Here is a 14,376-nt window from a genome sequence, read left to right on the forward strand (position 1 = left end):
GAATCTGCCCTTTTCAATTGGAGAGACCCCATCTCCAATACAAACAACAAATGCCACTCAGATAGATCCATTGACATAGACTCATATAAATCCATGCCTTGGTTTGACATTTTGTAGCCCTAGAAATCCCAATCATTGAGCTGAGTCAATTGGTTTAAATTCTTATCAGAATACCCAGGGGCTGAGTTACCAGATACGTGAACGAGTAAAAGCGTTCGAAAGCTCTCTATTGTGAATTATAAATTTTTTTTTATTGAAATTGGAGAGGCCCATCTCCAATACAAACAGCAAATGCCACTCAGATAGATCCATTGACATATAATCATATAAATCCATGCCTTGGAATGGCATTTTGTAGCCCTAGAAGCCCCCATCATTGAGCTGAGTCAATTGGTTTAAATTCTTATCAGAATACCCAGGGGCTGAATTACCAGATACGTGAACGAGTAAAAGCGTTCGAAATCTCTCTATTGTGAATTATACATTTCTTTATTGAAAGATTTTTGAAATTTAAGATAGCAAATGTTTAAAGCGATTATAATCGTTAAAAAAAAATTACATTAAAATGTCTATAACAGTGGTTATACCACTGTCCATTAAATACGAGATGAGGTTTCATTCGATACGAAAGCAAACTCGATCAAGTATGCAGTAATTCGGCCCCAAATTACGCTCAGTGGACCTAGCCGTTTTTAGTTATTGAACCCACCTTATTTTGAAGGTCAATTAAGGCTTCCATAATCTAATTACAAATCTATTTATTTCTTATTTTACTACCAAAAATGATTTAAAAGTTTGACTTATATCGATTTAATTTCACTTTATTTTATTATTTTATTTAAAGAAATATTTAATATTCTCTTTATTAATTAAACAAATAACTTTGTTAGTTCTTTTATAAATATGTATAAGTATATTGTTAAGTAGACTTTTTGTTTAAAAAGCAGTATTGTTTCTTTGCTTTTATATTTTATTGTTTTTTTTTTATAAGCTAAAGGTATGCTTGTTTGCTTTAAGAAAATCTGCAACAAAAATTCTTTCAAGGAAATTGGTTTTATTTGGAATAAAAATTAAACATTAAATGAAAACAAAGACCTGTCAACATTTGTTAACAAATAATTCTATAAAATAACTATAGAATTGTTTATTTTATGGGAAACGAACAAAATAAATTGATGCAAAAATACTCGAATAAAATAATAAACACAGAATTGGAAATATTTTAAGATAACTTCGAGTTTTTTTTTATAAACTAAACTGAATAGGAGATAATAAAAATAATTAGAAAAGGAAATAGTAAAGAAAGAGCATTACACCGCTTCATTATAGGAAAAATTGGCATTGCTGATTAAGAATGGTGGTGGTGATACAAATTTTTTATTTGTTTTTTTAGCATTATTTGTTTGGGTCTTCAGAGCTTTGTGAATGCTTATAAGTTCTAATGAATTTGTATGATACCAGATTCCATGAGTTTCATAATTTTATCGGCTATCGCTGGATTTTGCAAGTGCCTGAAAAAAGGAAAAAAAAATGGTATGTATTTAGAAAAAATGGAGGTTTCAGTAAGCAAAAAGTTATTAACAAAAATAATACGTTTGGCCGGGTTTGTCGTAGAAAGTATAAAGTTCCTGTAGCCAACCGGAACATTCATTTATCGCGGGGATAAACCTCAAACACGTAAATTACCTTAAGGTAATTTATATGGCGAAACAAATAAAGGTGGTCTCATCTTGACCGCCATCTTGCTATCAAGCTGATTGACGTTTTGCCAACACACACAAAGAAATTTGCGTGCGTGAGTGTATACGTATGCGTACATGAGCAGATAATATGCGAGAAAGAAGATAACAACAAAGAGAATGCAAACAAAAGTCTGACATCTTAATACCGTCAAATCTGGCCAGCTGTTCACGAGAGACCACCTTTTTAAATCCGTCCTGATGTGGAGGTACCGATCATCGCCAAGCTCCAAAGATGAGCAAGATCGTTCCGTTCCAAAGAACCAATAACAGCGGGAACATTATTGTCCTTGGTTATTGTAATGTATCAATAACTCGCTGTATCATATCGAGTATCATAGGCACTCAGTCGCCCTTATTTCGGTTGGCGATGGAGATGTCGAATTTCGAAAGTTTTACAATATGGTGTTATGATTGTCGAAGAGTAAAGAGTATGAAACTGCAATATATTTCTATTACCGAATTGTCGACTACGACTGCTGTCAATTTTAGCCTTCGCCAATCAGAATAAGGGCGAGTATTTAAGATAGACAATGGCGCCCGGCCTTTCACTGAGACCCTCTTCTCGATATCGGTGATTATCCGCGGCTACAATGGCAACTATTCCTTATACAAAGCGATAGGCACGGAATGGCTGTAAGCATCACACGGATTGGAACTATGAGGTTCGATTTATGTGGTGTTCGTCGGTGTCACGAAAAGCTTAGCAGCGAGCCACCTCCTTGACGAGGATAGCCACCTTCACATGGAAATGTGGCTACAACAAATACCACTTTTTTGACAAAAAAAAAGCACCTTTTAGTAATATTTACAATTTTGAATTTTCCATTCCTGCTCCGGAGGCTAATATCTTGTTGTTGTTGTTGTAGCAGTGTGTTGTACACTGAGGCGGCAGCCCTTGCCGATGAAGGACTTCGTCGGGTCAATCCGGTACGTACAACCGGCTGCCATGGGATTGCTAATATCTTGTAATGGGTGGCTGCCGATCTCCAAGCACTTGAGCGCTGAATCTCATACTCTAGATCATGTAGATCCACCCTGGTATATCTGGGCGGTGGATGCTATCCCCATGATAGTGATTGGGATAGTGTCTCCATCAGCTGCGCAGTAGATACTGTGCATACCAATTCCATGGCAGCCGATTGTACGTACCGAATTGACTCGATGAAATCCTTCATCAGAAAGGGCTGCCGCCTCAGTGTAAAATACACTGCTAAAACAACAACAACAACTGTTTAGACAGTATTTAGTTGTGCCTTCGCATAGGAAAAATCTTTGTCTTCTGATAGAGGTGGTCCACATGACATCTTAGGAGGCAGGACGTCGCATTACGTAGGGTAGCATTTTGATAGACCTGAATGTTAATCAACTGCCACCGGCAAGTGTCTTGAGAACCTTGTTTATACCCCTGGCCAAATTTATAAGGTTATCAAGTGTGCCCCTGTTCATGGCCAAATTTTTATTCGCATTTGTCAAGTGTGACACCAAGCATTTTGGGAAAGATGCAAATGCGAATTAGAATATGAATGTCCCTTTAAGGAACCGGGGCAAACTTCTCACATATCAATGTGTGCTGTCCGATTCAAGTTAAGCTCAATAATAAGGAACCTCCTTTTTAACGCTGAGTCCGAACGGCGTGCCGCAGTGTGACAAAAAGTTTTTATATGACATACGACCTCACAAATGTCACCATTATTAGGGGATAACCGCCCGAAAATTTTTTTGCTGAAGTTCACGCCAAAATTTTAATCCAGGGGAACGCCTTATAAGCGAATATACTAATCTCGGCGTTACGGTGGCCTCCGTATTGGGAGAGATGGTGGTTGGAAATTCTTGCCTCTTGGACACTCACATTAAACTCCTTATGCATCTTCGCTTACTATGGAGTTAATAGTGTGGCTGAAGGTTTGGTAGCGGATATCTTAAAATTTCTGGTAGCAAAATAAACGCCAAGATCAGCAAGGTAGTAGTTCGATCCCTAGCAGATACGAGTATCATCAACCTGGGACCTCCAAGCCACAATCGGTGTGAAAAACAGGTGATGTTAAACAGTGACGAAAATAACATCCCGCCGATAGTTCCAGTTTCACTGTGAGGGCTTCGACTTCTTATCTCTAAAATCCTACTAGCGACCACGCAGATAATTCGTAGTACATCATTTTAGGCCCTGCTGGAGGGACGTGTTAGCGATGTCCTCAAAAGCGTGGCATGACTGATCGTATCGAAGGCTTTGGAGAGGTCCAGAGCCACGAGGCCTAACCTGATTTCGAACACGGTTAAATAATGAAGTGCAGGGCAATCGTCATGATATGCAATCTATGGAACCCATTGTTGTTGTTGTACACTGAGACGGCAGGCCTTGTCGATGAAGGTCTCCATCGGGTTAATCCGGTATGCACAACCGACTGCCATGGGATGGCCGGAATCCATGCTGTTGCTCATCTAATGAAGTTTTCCAATTAATCTCGGGAATAAAAGTCTCTCAAGTGTCTACTGGCGAGCGAAAGGTGAGCGTTCTGTACAACACTCCTTTAATCTGGTACTTTCCGGGACCACTCTGCCCATTTTCTGGACATCCAGAACTATTAGAGCGACTCTTGATACATTTACGTAATTCAGCATCAGTGTGGAGTTCCGTCTGGGCCCACCGGATATCATTTGTAACTTGCAACCCCCGCAAATTGTGACAGTTATTCATCGGCTCTGAGACCACGAATGTGACTGATGACTGACCTCCCTGCCATGTCACTCGCTACATAAATCGAAGTTTGAACAACCACTTGCATATCTTCGGATCAGTCACTGTTATGTCACTAGTGTCTGATGTTCGAAAGTGACTCAACCGTAGACCATAATCATACTTATCAATGTAACAAGTACCGGTTACAACACATCCAAACCGAGCGACAACGAATACGGTTCCCGAAAACAAAACAGATCCAGTGTGCGGGATTATTTTCAATACCAACAAAAACTTAAGCACGTATACCGAAACGGCAGCCTTAGGCTGTTGAAATATATTGGGTCCATCCGTCCCATCGAACCAGCTGCCATTGTAATGGAAATCATTTGAGATTTTAAAGCTGAATTTTATAAATTATTTTATAAAATTCACCTGAGAATGTTTTAATTATGTAGACAAATTGAACAATCTACATGAAATGAAAGGACCTAACAATAATCAATTCACTCTCTCGGTTCTACGTACTTTCCACTAAACCGACCAGAAGTTATGAATCATAAACTTGTGTCCATAAAACGTGTTGAGAATATCATCATAATTGTTAATCACGTCATAAATAAAATAACTCACTCTTTAACGGCATTTGGATCGTTTTGCATTTGTTCCAAGATTAATCGCATTGCTGGATCTTTCAAAATCTGTTGCACTTCGGGATCATTCATGGCATTTTTCAAAACTTCTTGTGGATTACGTTGCAAATTCAAAGCACATGCACGATAACCTTCCAATGCCTCAGCATTATTTGGATCCATTTCCAATGCCTTTTGGTACGCCGCTGATGCCTTAGAGGTCTTCTGCATTCCTTGAAGAATCTTTCCCTTTCGTATATAGCCCTTGATGAATTTCTCATCTAATCTGATACATGTTTCGCAATCTTGTAAGCCCAAATCGAAAGCTGCCAGTTTGGTGTAACATGCTGCACGATTACTGTATAATTTTGGATCATCAGGATTACGCCTAATGGCTTCCGAATAATGTTTTATGGCAGTGCTATAGTCGCCTTTTTTGAATAGTTCGTTACCCTTTTCTTTTTCTTCTTCAGCTTTCGCGGGATCAATGTAGGCCTTGCGCTCTTCTTCCTTGATTTTGCTCTCAACTTCGCTCAACGAAGTCTTCACCTCGGGTGTTCGGTGTTCCGACATGGCTTTTTCATAGTACATTTTGGCCTTATGATAATCTTCTAATTTACGATATGAGTTACCGATACGAGCAAACGCTTTTCCAATCAATTTAAAGTCTGCCCTATTTTCACGACCTACTTCAATGCCTTTTTCGCATGTCTTAATGCATTCTTCGAAATCTTTTCGTTCAAAGTGCACTGCTGCAATATTATTGTAGAATGTTATGTCTGTAGGATCCAATTCCAAGGCTGCATTGTAGTGTTTTAAAGCAACATCAAAGTCTTTCTTCTTGTATGCCATATTTCCTGCTTCCTTTTCTTTTTTCGCCTTGTACTTCTGGCGTTCTTCTTCTGTCATTTCCTCCAAATTAGGTTCGGCTGGCTTTGGGGCCTCTGCTGGCTTTGGTTGCTCGGCAGGTTTCGAACTAGCGGTAGTGCTATTGGAAGCTGGCGGATCGACATCCATGGGTGTGCTGTTCATGCCTTGCATATGTTGGAGAACAGCTGCCGTAATTTCTTGACGACCTTGCAAAAGAATTGCATTCTGTGGATCATGCTTAAGGCCTGAAAGTTAAAAATTCATTTGAGATGTGTAAGTTAGTACCTATGTACATACCAGCAAAGCATAGCAGCAGGCAAATGCATGTGTAAGGCTTCTACATTGTCAGCAGATTAAATAGATAAATTAAAAACAAATATTGTCTGTATTTCTTCTACATTAGGCTGATTGTTGGGAAAATGCCCTTTTTCTTACAAAGTATTTTAAAATAATTAGAATTACGATGCCTAATCTGACAATGGCTGCCAATCAACAAAACGCAATAAAGCGAAATAATGTAAGGTTATGTTGTATGTTGTTTCTCGAACTTCTACCACACAATGCTTTGCTGCAAAGTTCAACAACTTTTTGCATAGCCTGCTGCTGCTGCACCGCCCTACATGTTTGGTTCTGAAGTAACGAAATTGGCATACCTTCGTTGTAGGCTTCAAATGCCTTCATATAATCTCCTAAGCCGGCTGCTGCAGCTCCTTTCCTTGAGTAACCTTTCGCCCATGTTGGATTTATTTTAATTGTTCTCTCCGCGTCCTCAAGAGCCTCTGCAAATTTGCCGGCTTTTGCATAAGCAGCCGAACGATTACTATATAAAACATGATTTTTCTCATCCAGTCCTATTGCCTCTGTATAGGCGGCAATAGCTTCATCAAACTTCTCGGCATTTAAGGCCTGATTGCCTTTTTCTTTGAGTTCATTTACCTATACAAGGACATGACATGAGTGTTAAGGATTTCAAAGTTTTCTTAAATATTCATCGCATATTTGCTTTTCGAGTTAAGCTTACCTTGCTCATGCTACTTTATATATTTTGTTTGTGTAGTTACTTAATTAATTGTTTATGAATCAACGTTATATCTTTTATTCTTTCCCGAGAAATGAATATTTAGTGAGTGGGAATTTAACGTTAACGAAACATCTAGAACGAAAATGGGAGACTGCAATTGACGATGAATAATCGATTATTTGCATACAACGATAAATAAACTATCAATGAATAAAATCGATTTGTGTCTTCAATAAAATCTTGGGATCGAATAATATATTGAACCTAAACCAACGCGTATTGAATTTATAGTGGAATTACACTGTACAAATTTATATTATGCGCAAACAGGTACACTAACTCGTGATTTGTACTAAAAAGGGAGAACATCGGATTTGCACTAGATAGGACTAAAATAACATATAGAAAATATTTCGCAACACAGGTTAACACCAATCATCGAAAAACGTTAAAAAACATTGTACATTCAATGTTTGTTTGTAGCCGTTATTTGCTGTTTTAAAATAAAACAAAGCATGTATGATAGCAGCTTTATCAGTATTTTATCAGCTTTGTCAGTACAATCCTAATAGGCCTTTTATACGGCACATCATGATCGTACTCATCGTGTGTACATGTTGATTACAGCTTTTGCCAAAAACGGTACATCGATTTCTTTTTTTCTTTGATTTTATTTAATTTTGCATACTTTATATTCTCATTTAATAACTTTATTTAACACAGAACGTATATTTCATTATCTGTTAATTAATGATTTTACATTTCTTTGTAAATGGTAATCGATAGGCAACCAGAACATTAATTTATCCTGTTAATAAGAAACAATAAATTTTAACCGGAGATTGAGGAACCCGGCCTTAAAAAGTGCAAAGGGGTATGTACAACAAAAGTCACGCACTACGTCATGTTTTTATTTTGGGCGCAATGTGGTCAGCATACAACACTGTCACCGCGTTAGGTGTATTTGACATTTGTTCCACCATCATTAAAAAGAAACATCGGGAGTCGGCGTTTATATACTTTTTTGTGTTGGAAAAGAAATAAAGAAAAATTTAAAACTTGCAAAATCGGGACATTTGCAAGTGTCCAGCCTGTAGATTCTACATAGATTATTTATCCTCTGACTTGTAAATAAAACCTATTTCTTGCTCGCCGGCAAGACAGACAAAATGGCTGAGTATTTGGCGTCCATCTTTGGCACTGAAAAAGACAAGTGAGACAATGGAAGACGTCTGACATTTGAGATTTTTAATTGTTCATTTTGTTTTTTTTTTGCAGAGTAAATTGTTCGTTTTATTTTAAAATAGGAGCATGCCGTCATGGTGATCGCTGCTCCCGCATACATAATAAGCCTACATTTTCTCAAACTGTGCTACTTCAGAATCTGTATGTAAATCCCCAGAACTCGGCTAAATCTGCAGATGGTTCTCATTTGGTAGCAAACGTTTCGGACGAAGAAATGCAAGAGCATTATGACAACTTTTTTGAGGACGTTTTTGTTGAATGCGAGGATAAATATGGTGAAATTGAGGAAATGAACGTTTGTGACAACCTTGGAGACCACCTAGTCGGCAATGTCTATATAAAATTTCGCCAAGAAGCAGATGCAGAAAAGGCTGCAAATGATTTGAATAACCGTTGGTTTGGAGGACGTCCGGTGTATTCAGAATTGTCACCGGTAACCGATTTCCGTGAAGCCTGTTGCCGTCAATACGAAATGGGAGAATGTACTCGATCTGGTTTCTGCAATTTTATGCACTTGAAACCAATTTCAAGAGATCTACGCAGGTATATAATGGATTGTGGCTTCACTTTGTTTATTTATTCATGTTTAATTGAAATCCATGTTTTTAGGTACTTGTATTCTCGTCGCCGTCGTTCTCGTTCCCGCTCACGTTCACCAAGACGCCGACGCTCCCGTTCCCGCGATCGTCGTGAACGAGGTGGAGCTGGTGGCGATAATCGCAAACGTTACTGATTGAATATTTTACCACATAATGAGTTGGAATGAATAGGGTTTACACTATTCCAGCCTATTAGAAACAACAGACCCCTTGCAAAAAGCAAATTTACAAGTTAAGTTATTCTTCCCACAAAGCAAATTCAATTTATGTATGTTTAAATATACCAAACTAATAAAGCTCCAATTAGTTCCACTATACAAAATGGTCTAGTTAATTTTCTTTTTTTCCAACGTTTTTTATTAACAGTTTATATTAGCTACTGCCCAGTATTTACGTCCCCCTCCTGACTCTGTTGCTGCAATTGTTTTAGTTGTTTGGTCAGATCAATCTGTTTTTGTAGAACATAAGTGTTTTCCATTTTACGGCGCTGTTGTCTTTCCACATCTCGAACAACTCCCTCGTGAAGTTTTTCTCTACAAAATTAAATAAAAATCCATTTGCATTGTTTGTAATATAATAGTTGGGTTGGGTTTACCTGTCAGTTGTTTGTTTAAGGTGAACGTAGCCAATTATTGCTCCCGACACTATGAATGAAGCGGCCAAAGTTAGTTTTGAGGACATGGACATGATGCAGGAACAGCTTTGCTTTAATAAACAAAAAAACTGTTTCTAAGAATTAACACCGGCCTGCCAATGAATATTGTAATAATGTGGCATAAAAACAATGCCAGTTAGCTGTTATGCAAAAAAAAAATAAACCAAACATACAAAACAGCTGTTTGCAATCGTTATCGAAAATAAACGATTAGTTCCAGGGTTCACTAAAGAAAGATAGGTCACTTGCCCAGATGATGGAATTGTCCAATTCCAGAGTTGTATTCATGGTTGAATTAAGAAGATTGGCTAGCTTACCCAGCTGATGGAATTGTCCTATTCCAGAGTTTGAGATTTGGATACAATCCCGCTAGGATTTGGATTACTAAAATTTGTCACGTTCTGTTCCTTTTTTCAGATTCTAATTGTTTTAATTCATATCTTTTGATCTTGTGGCTTTAAGACATGAAAATGCATATAAAAACTAGAAGTGTCCAGAAATTTGACAGCCTTGTGGGAATTTGCGCCATAATCGCTACAGGGTTGTATCGTTCATTTCGCTGTTGTTGGGCAAGTGAGCCAACCTTCTCAATTCAATCATGGTTGCAGGGTTTACTAAAGAAGGATCGGTCACTTGTCTAGCTGATGAATTTGTCCAATTCCAGAGTTGTATTCAAATCCCCTAAAACGTCAAATGCTTTGTTTTGGATTATAAATTTTTTTCACATTTTGTTAATTTTTTCACATTTTAATTGTTTATAAACATAAATCTTTTGATTTATGCAACTGTTACAATGACCTCGCATCATGATGTGCCATGTAAACTGAGCATAAGGCAGTGACAATAGTGACAACTATCGATGTTTCCGAATTCTAAATCATAGTTTTTCATTTAAATTTCGTTCATCTGTTGAATCATTTGAATTAAATTTAAAATAGCAGTTTAACGTTTTAATAGTAAACATAGTTTGCAGTGTAGTTTAAGCAAACTGCTATACCATAAGGTGCGGATTTACGGCTGTCCGCGCATGATAAGTGATGAGACGAGCGTAGAAGGTAAGTTCTTTGGATTTTATTGGCTTGCGGGAATATCTATAGAGCGTTGTACGAAATATTAAAAAAAAAACAACTGATCTCTGAAAAACAAATTTAAACTCTGTCCGGAATTAAGTAGAAAATCGTGGTGCACTTGTAACTTAACCAATTTGGCGCTCAAATAGGAAGAGTACAAAAGATTAGTTTAAGTATTCGTATCGGTTGTTGTTGTTGTAGCCAGATATCTATATGTGGAGGTGGCGATCCTTGCCTAGCTCCTATAGGTAAGCAAGCTCGTTTCATTCCAAAGGACCGACCGCCGCGGGAACATCATGGCCATTGGTTATTTAAAGGCGCCAACAACTCGCCTTGTTGTATCGAGTATCATAGGCATTCAGTATTTATGCAAGAGCCGGCGCCACCCGGCCTCTCCGCTCCATGCCGCTGATTGTCCGCGACTGCAATTACAGCTACTCTGTGTGGAGCATTCCACTATCTGCAACCTGTGGACGCGCCCGAAAGCTCACAGCTAAGCTTCTCGTGATAACAATGAACACCACACCGATCGGAGCTCAAAGTTCCAGCCTGTGTGGTGTTCATAGTTATCCCGTGCCGGGATTCGTATCGGTACTTTTATGGTGTGAGCTGCAGGGTATACGTGACACATAAAGGGATGCTAGAGGGAGTAGCTGGAATTTCAATTGCGGACAATCAGCGATATCGAGTGGAGTATCATGAGAAGTCGGGCGGCACCGGATATTGCCAAAATACTAAGCGCCTTTGAATAACCAATGGCCATAAGGTTCCCGCGGCTTCCCAATGGTCATAAGGACCGCACCTATGGACCAGAACGAGCTTGCAGCCGGGTGTACAAACCGGATTGACCCGATGGATTCCCTCAACGGCAAAGGCTGCCGCCTCAGTGTACAACACACTGCTTAACAATCCCTTGGCAACCGGTTGTACGTACCGAATTGACCCGATGGAGTTCATCATTGGCAAGGGCTGCAGCCTCAGTGTTTAAAACACTGCTACAACAGCAACAACAGAACGAACTTGCTCGCCTCGCTACCTCCACCTACAAAATCTAACTACAACAATAACAAAAAAGGTTTTTGTGTATGCTGGTCGCCACAATCGCATTTCCGCAGTTTGGAAAAAAGTTCTCCCATGTACTATGAATTTTTTATCCCCTCCTTAAAAACTTCGTTATTCCGTTTATAACACATTAAGTATTGGACTAAACCCCATAAAGAATGTATATTCTTGATCGCCATGATATTATAAGTCAATCTAGCTATGTCCGTCCACATGTCTGCCAACCATGTTAGTATAGGTTGGTTGGGATTATAAATGGGCCATATCGGCACATCGGTCTTTAATCTGATGTAGCTTCCCTATAAATCGATCTCGCGATTGCACTTCTTGAGCTTCCAAAGGGTGCAATCCTGTCAGAGAGTACGTTTCTCGCTACGCTTAGACAGTTGCTGTTGTTGTTAGGGAACTTTGGCAAGTTTTCTTTGGGGAGGAAAGGCAATGTTACCAGTTTTGTTTCTTACTTTTTGATAGAGGGGGTGGTGCAGTCATGTGGCCTATATAATACCACCATGTTGATTGCTGGTGCTACCAACTACGGTGTTTTTACCGATGCAAAGTCTATTAGCCATCCATTTTCCGGTGTTCTTTCTGAGGCTCCATTTTCCGGTGATCTTTTTGAGGCTACATTTTAATATCCTTGTGTATAATATGGCTTCTTTGTATAACGTTCGTACATTAGAGGGGCAGATTCGCAAATCAATTTCCATAAATCATTAGAAAGGATTGTTGTTGTTGTAGCAGTGTGTTAAACACTGAGGCGGCAGCCCTTGCCGATGCAAATGAGGGTAGTCAACATTAGTGATCCGTTTTTTTTGTCTTCTCAGAGTAACATTTTGAAAATTGTCCGCAAACTTTCCATTAAGGAATGGAAGGCAAATTTGTTTTCTTTTTACAAGGATTGTTTACTGGCCCAACGCCTAGCCCGGCACGGGATAGCTGTGAGCACCACACAGGCTGGAACATTGAGCTCCAATTTGTGTGGTGTTCATGTTGTTGTTGTAGTAGCAGTGTGTGGTACACTGAGGCGGCAGCCCTTGCCGATGAAGGAATTCATCGGGTCAATCCGGTACATACAACCGGCTGCCATGGGATTGGTGTGGTGTTCATTGTTGTCCACAGGTTGCGGATGGCGGAATGCTCCATACGGCAGTCGCGGACAATCAGCGGTATTGAGTGGAGAGCCTCAGTGGACCGAAACGAGCTTTCTCACTTACAGGAGCTTGAAGAGGATCGTCACCTCCACATGAAAATTTGTGGCTCCAACAACAACAACTACTACTACTTTAAGAACTATAAAAACGCGTGAATCACGAGGCACATGCAAGCCCACCAACTGTATCCCTTTGAGAACGAATGAGACACATACATATCTTCCATTTTTATACCCACCACCGTAGTATAGAGGGTATATTCATTTAGTCATTCCATTTGCAACACATCGAAATATCAATTGCCGACCTTACAAAGTATATATATTTCGGATGGTCGATAAAATTCCAAGACGATTTAACAATGTCCGTATGTCTGTCCGTCCGTCTGTTGTGTAATCACTCTAGAGCCTTCAAAAATTGTGATATGGAGCTGAAATTTGGCACAGATGCGTTTTTTTGATGCATGCGGGTTAAGTTCTTGGACGGGCCAAATCGGACCATATTTGGATATAGCTGCTATATAGACCGATCTGCCAATAAAGGGTCTAATGCCCATAATTGCTTTATTTTTCATCCGATTTCGCAGAAATTTGCAACAGTGGGTTATTTTGAGCCTCCCGACATCTGACCTAAATATGGACTAGATCGGTCCATATTTAGATATAGCTGCCATATAGACTGATCTCCCGATAAAGGGTCTGAAGGCCATAAAAGCTTTATTTATTACCCGATTTCGATGAAATTTAAAACAATAGGTTGTTTTAAGCCTCCTAACATATGACCTTAATATGTTTCTGATTGGACTATATTTAGATATTGCTGCCATATAGACCGATCTCCCTATAAAGGGTCGGAAGACGATAAAAGCTTAATTTTTATCCGATTTCGCTGAAATTTGGAACAGTGAGTTTTTCTGAGCCTCTCGATATTCTTAATTGGGTTCAGATCGTTTTATAATTGGATATATCCGATTTCGCTGAAATTTGGAACAGTGAGTAGGTTAAGGCCTCTCAACTTCCGACCTAAATATTGTTCTGATCGGACTATGTTGAGATATAGCTGCCATATAGACCGATCTGCCGATAACGCGACTGAAGCCCATAAAAGCTTTATTTTTTACCCGATTTCGCTGAAAGTTAAAACAATGAGTTTTTCTGAGCCCCTCGATATCCTTAATTGGGTTCAGATCGGGTTATAATTGGATATATCTGCCAAAAAGACCAATATTTTGTTCTACAAAATTGAATAGTGCCAAATATATTAGACCACTGAATCTCCGTGCCGAATTTGGGTGCTTAAGTTATCCAATTTTTACCGGATTTTGACGAAAGGGGATTTACATATATACCCGAGGTGGTGGGTGTCCAAAGTTCGGCCCGGCCGAACTTATGACTTTTAACTTGTTTATTTTTGAAAAGTTACATTAAATTAATAAAGAAACAGTAAGGAAATGGTATATATGTCTTATGCTTTTTTTTCAATAGCAGTAGAAAAATTTTTACCCATTTTGGTTCGAGCGGTTAATTCTTCGTCCTTAAAGGTTTACAGGAAGTCAGTGATAGGTTGCCAAGTGCCAACGAGGGAAAACCATTAGGCCACAGTTGAGATCAGGGAGGTATCAAGATTAGCCTAAACTTTGCAAAGTAAAATCC

General features: G+C 39.0%; 3 protein-coding genes across 3 annotated transcripts; 1 reads left to right on the top strand and 2 right to left on the bottom strand.

The window, feature by feature from the left end:
* Positions 1-800: 800 nt before the first annotated feature.
* On the bottom strand, positions 801-7,097 carry LOC106089708 (stress-induced-phosphoprotein 1). Its single transcript, XM_013255666.2, has 4 exons — positions 6,943-7,097; positions 6,575-6,857; positions 5,053-6,166; positions 801-1,511 (listed from the first exon to the last, which is right to left on the bottom strand). Exons 1-4 carry the CDS (start codon positions 6,949-6,951, stop codon positions 1,439-1,441), a joined length of 1,479 nt encoding a protein of 492 aa, XP_013111120.2. The 5' UTR covers positions 6,952-7,097; the 3' UTR covers positions 801-1,438.
* An 813-nt stretch (positions 7,098-7,910) lies between these two features.
* On the top strand, positions 7,911-9,108 carry LOC106089422 (splicing factor U2af 38 kDa subunit). The gene is made up of 3 exons (XM_013255267.2): positions 7,911-8,155; positions 8,221-8,730; positions 8,797-9,108. The coding sequence occupies exons 1-3, from the start codon at positions 8,112-8,114 to the stop codon at positions 8,918-8,920; spliced, it is 678 nt and encodes a 225-aa protein (XP_013110721.1). The 5' UTR covers positions 7,911-8,111; the 3' UTR covers positions 8,921-9,108.
* Positions 9,109-9,111: 3 nt separating this feature from the next.
* On the bottom strand, positions 9,112-9,598 carry LOC106089432 (protein PET117 homolog, mitochondrial). Its single transcript, XM_013255278.2, has 2 exons — positions 9,382-9,598; positions 9,112-9,319 (listed from the first exon to the last, which is right to left on the bottom strand). Exons 1-2 carry the CDS (start codon positions 9,471-9,473, stop codon positions 9,163-9,165), a joined length of 249 nt encoding a protein of 82 aa, XP_013110732.1. The 5' UTR covers positions 9,474-9,598; the 3' UTR covers positions 9,112-9,162.
* Between the last annotated feature and the right edge of the window lie 4,778 nt (positions 9,599-14,376).

This window comes from Stomoxys calcitrans, chromosome 3 (assembly GCF_963082655.1).
Source record: "Stomoxys calcitrans chromosome 3, idStoCalc2.1, whole genome shotgun sequence".
Lineage (NCBI taxonomy): Eukaryota > Metazoa > Arthropoda > Insecta > Diptera > Muscidae > Stomoxys > Stomoxys calcitrans.

What these genes read in the sequence shown, in the direction of transcription:
- LOC106089708 (XM_013255666.2), bottom strand. An exon ending in ATTTGAAGCCTACAACGAAG is followed by an intron (nt 6,167 to 6,574) that starts GTATGCCAATTT and finishes TTTAACTTTCAG; the next exon opens with GCCTTAAGCATGATCCACAG. An exon ending in GATCCAAATGCCGTTAAAGA is followed by an intron (nt 1,512 to 5,052) that starts GTGAGTTATTTT and finishes TCCTTTTTTCAG; the next exon opens with GCACTTGCAAAATCCAGCGA.
- LOC106089422 (XM_013255267.2), top strand. Translation starts at nt 8,112, where the DNA reads ATGGCTGAGTATTTGGCGTCCATCTTTGGCACTGAAAAAGACAA. An exon ending in TTTGGCACTGAAAAAGACAA is followed by an intron (nt 8,156 to 8,220) that starts GTGAGACAATGG and finishes TTTTTTTTGCAG; the next exon opens with AGTAAATTGTTCGTTTTATT. An exon ending in ATTTCAAGAGATCTACGCAG is followed by an intron (nt 8,731 to 8,796) that starts GTATATAATGGA and finishes CCATGTTTTTAG; the next exon opens with GTACTTGTATTCTCGTCGCC.
- LOC106089432 (XM_013255278.2), bottom strand. Translation starts at nt 9,473, where the DNA reads ATGTCCATGTCCTCAAAACTAACTTTGGCCGCTTCATTCATAGTGTCG. An exon ending in CTTAAACAAACAACTGACAG is followed by an intron (nt 9,320 to 9,381) that starts GTAAACCCAACC and finishes TTAATTTTGTAG; the next exon opens with AGAAAAACTTCACGAGGGAG.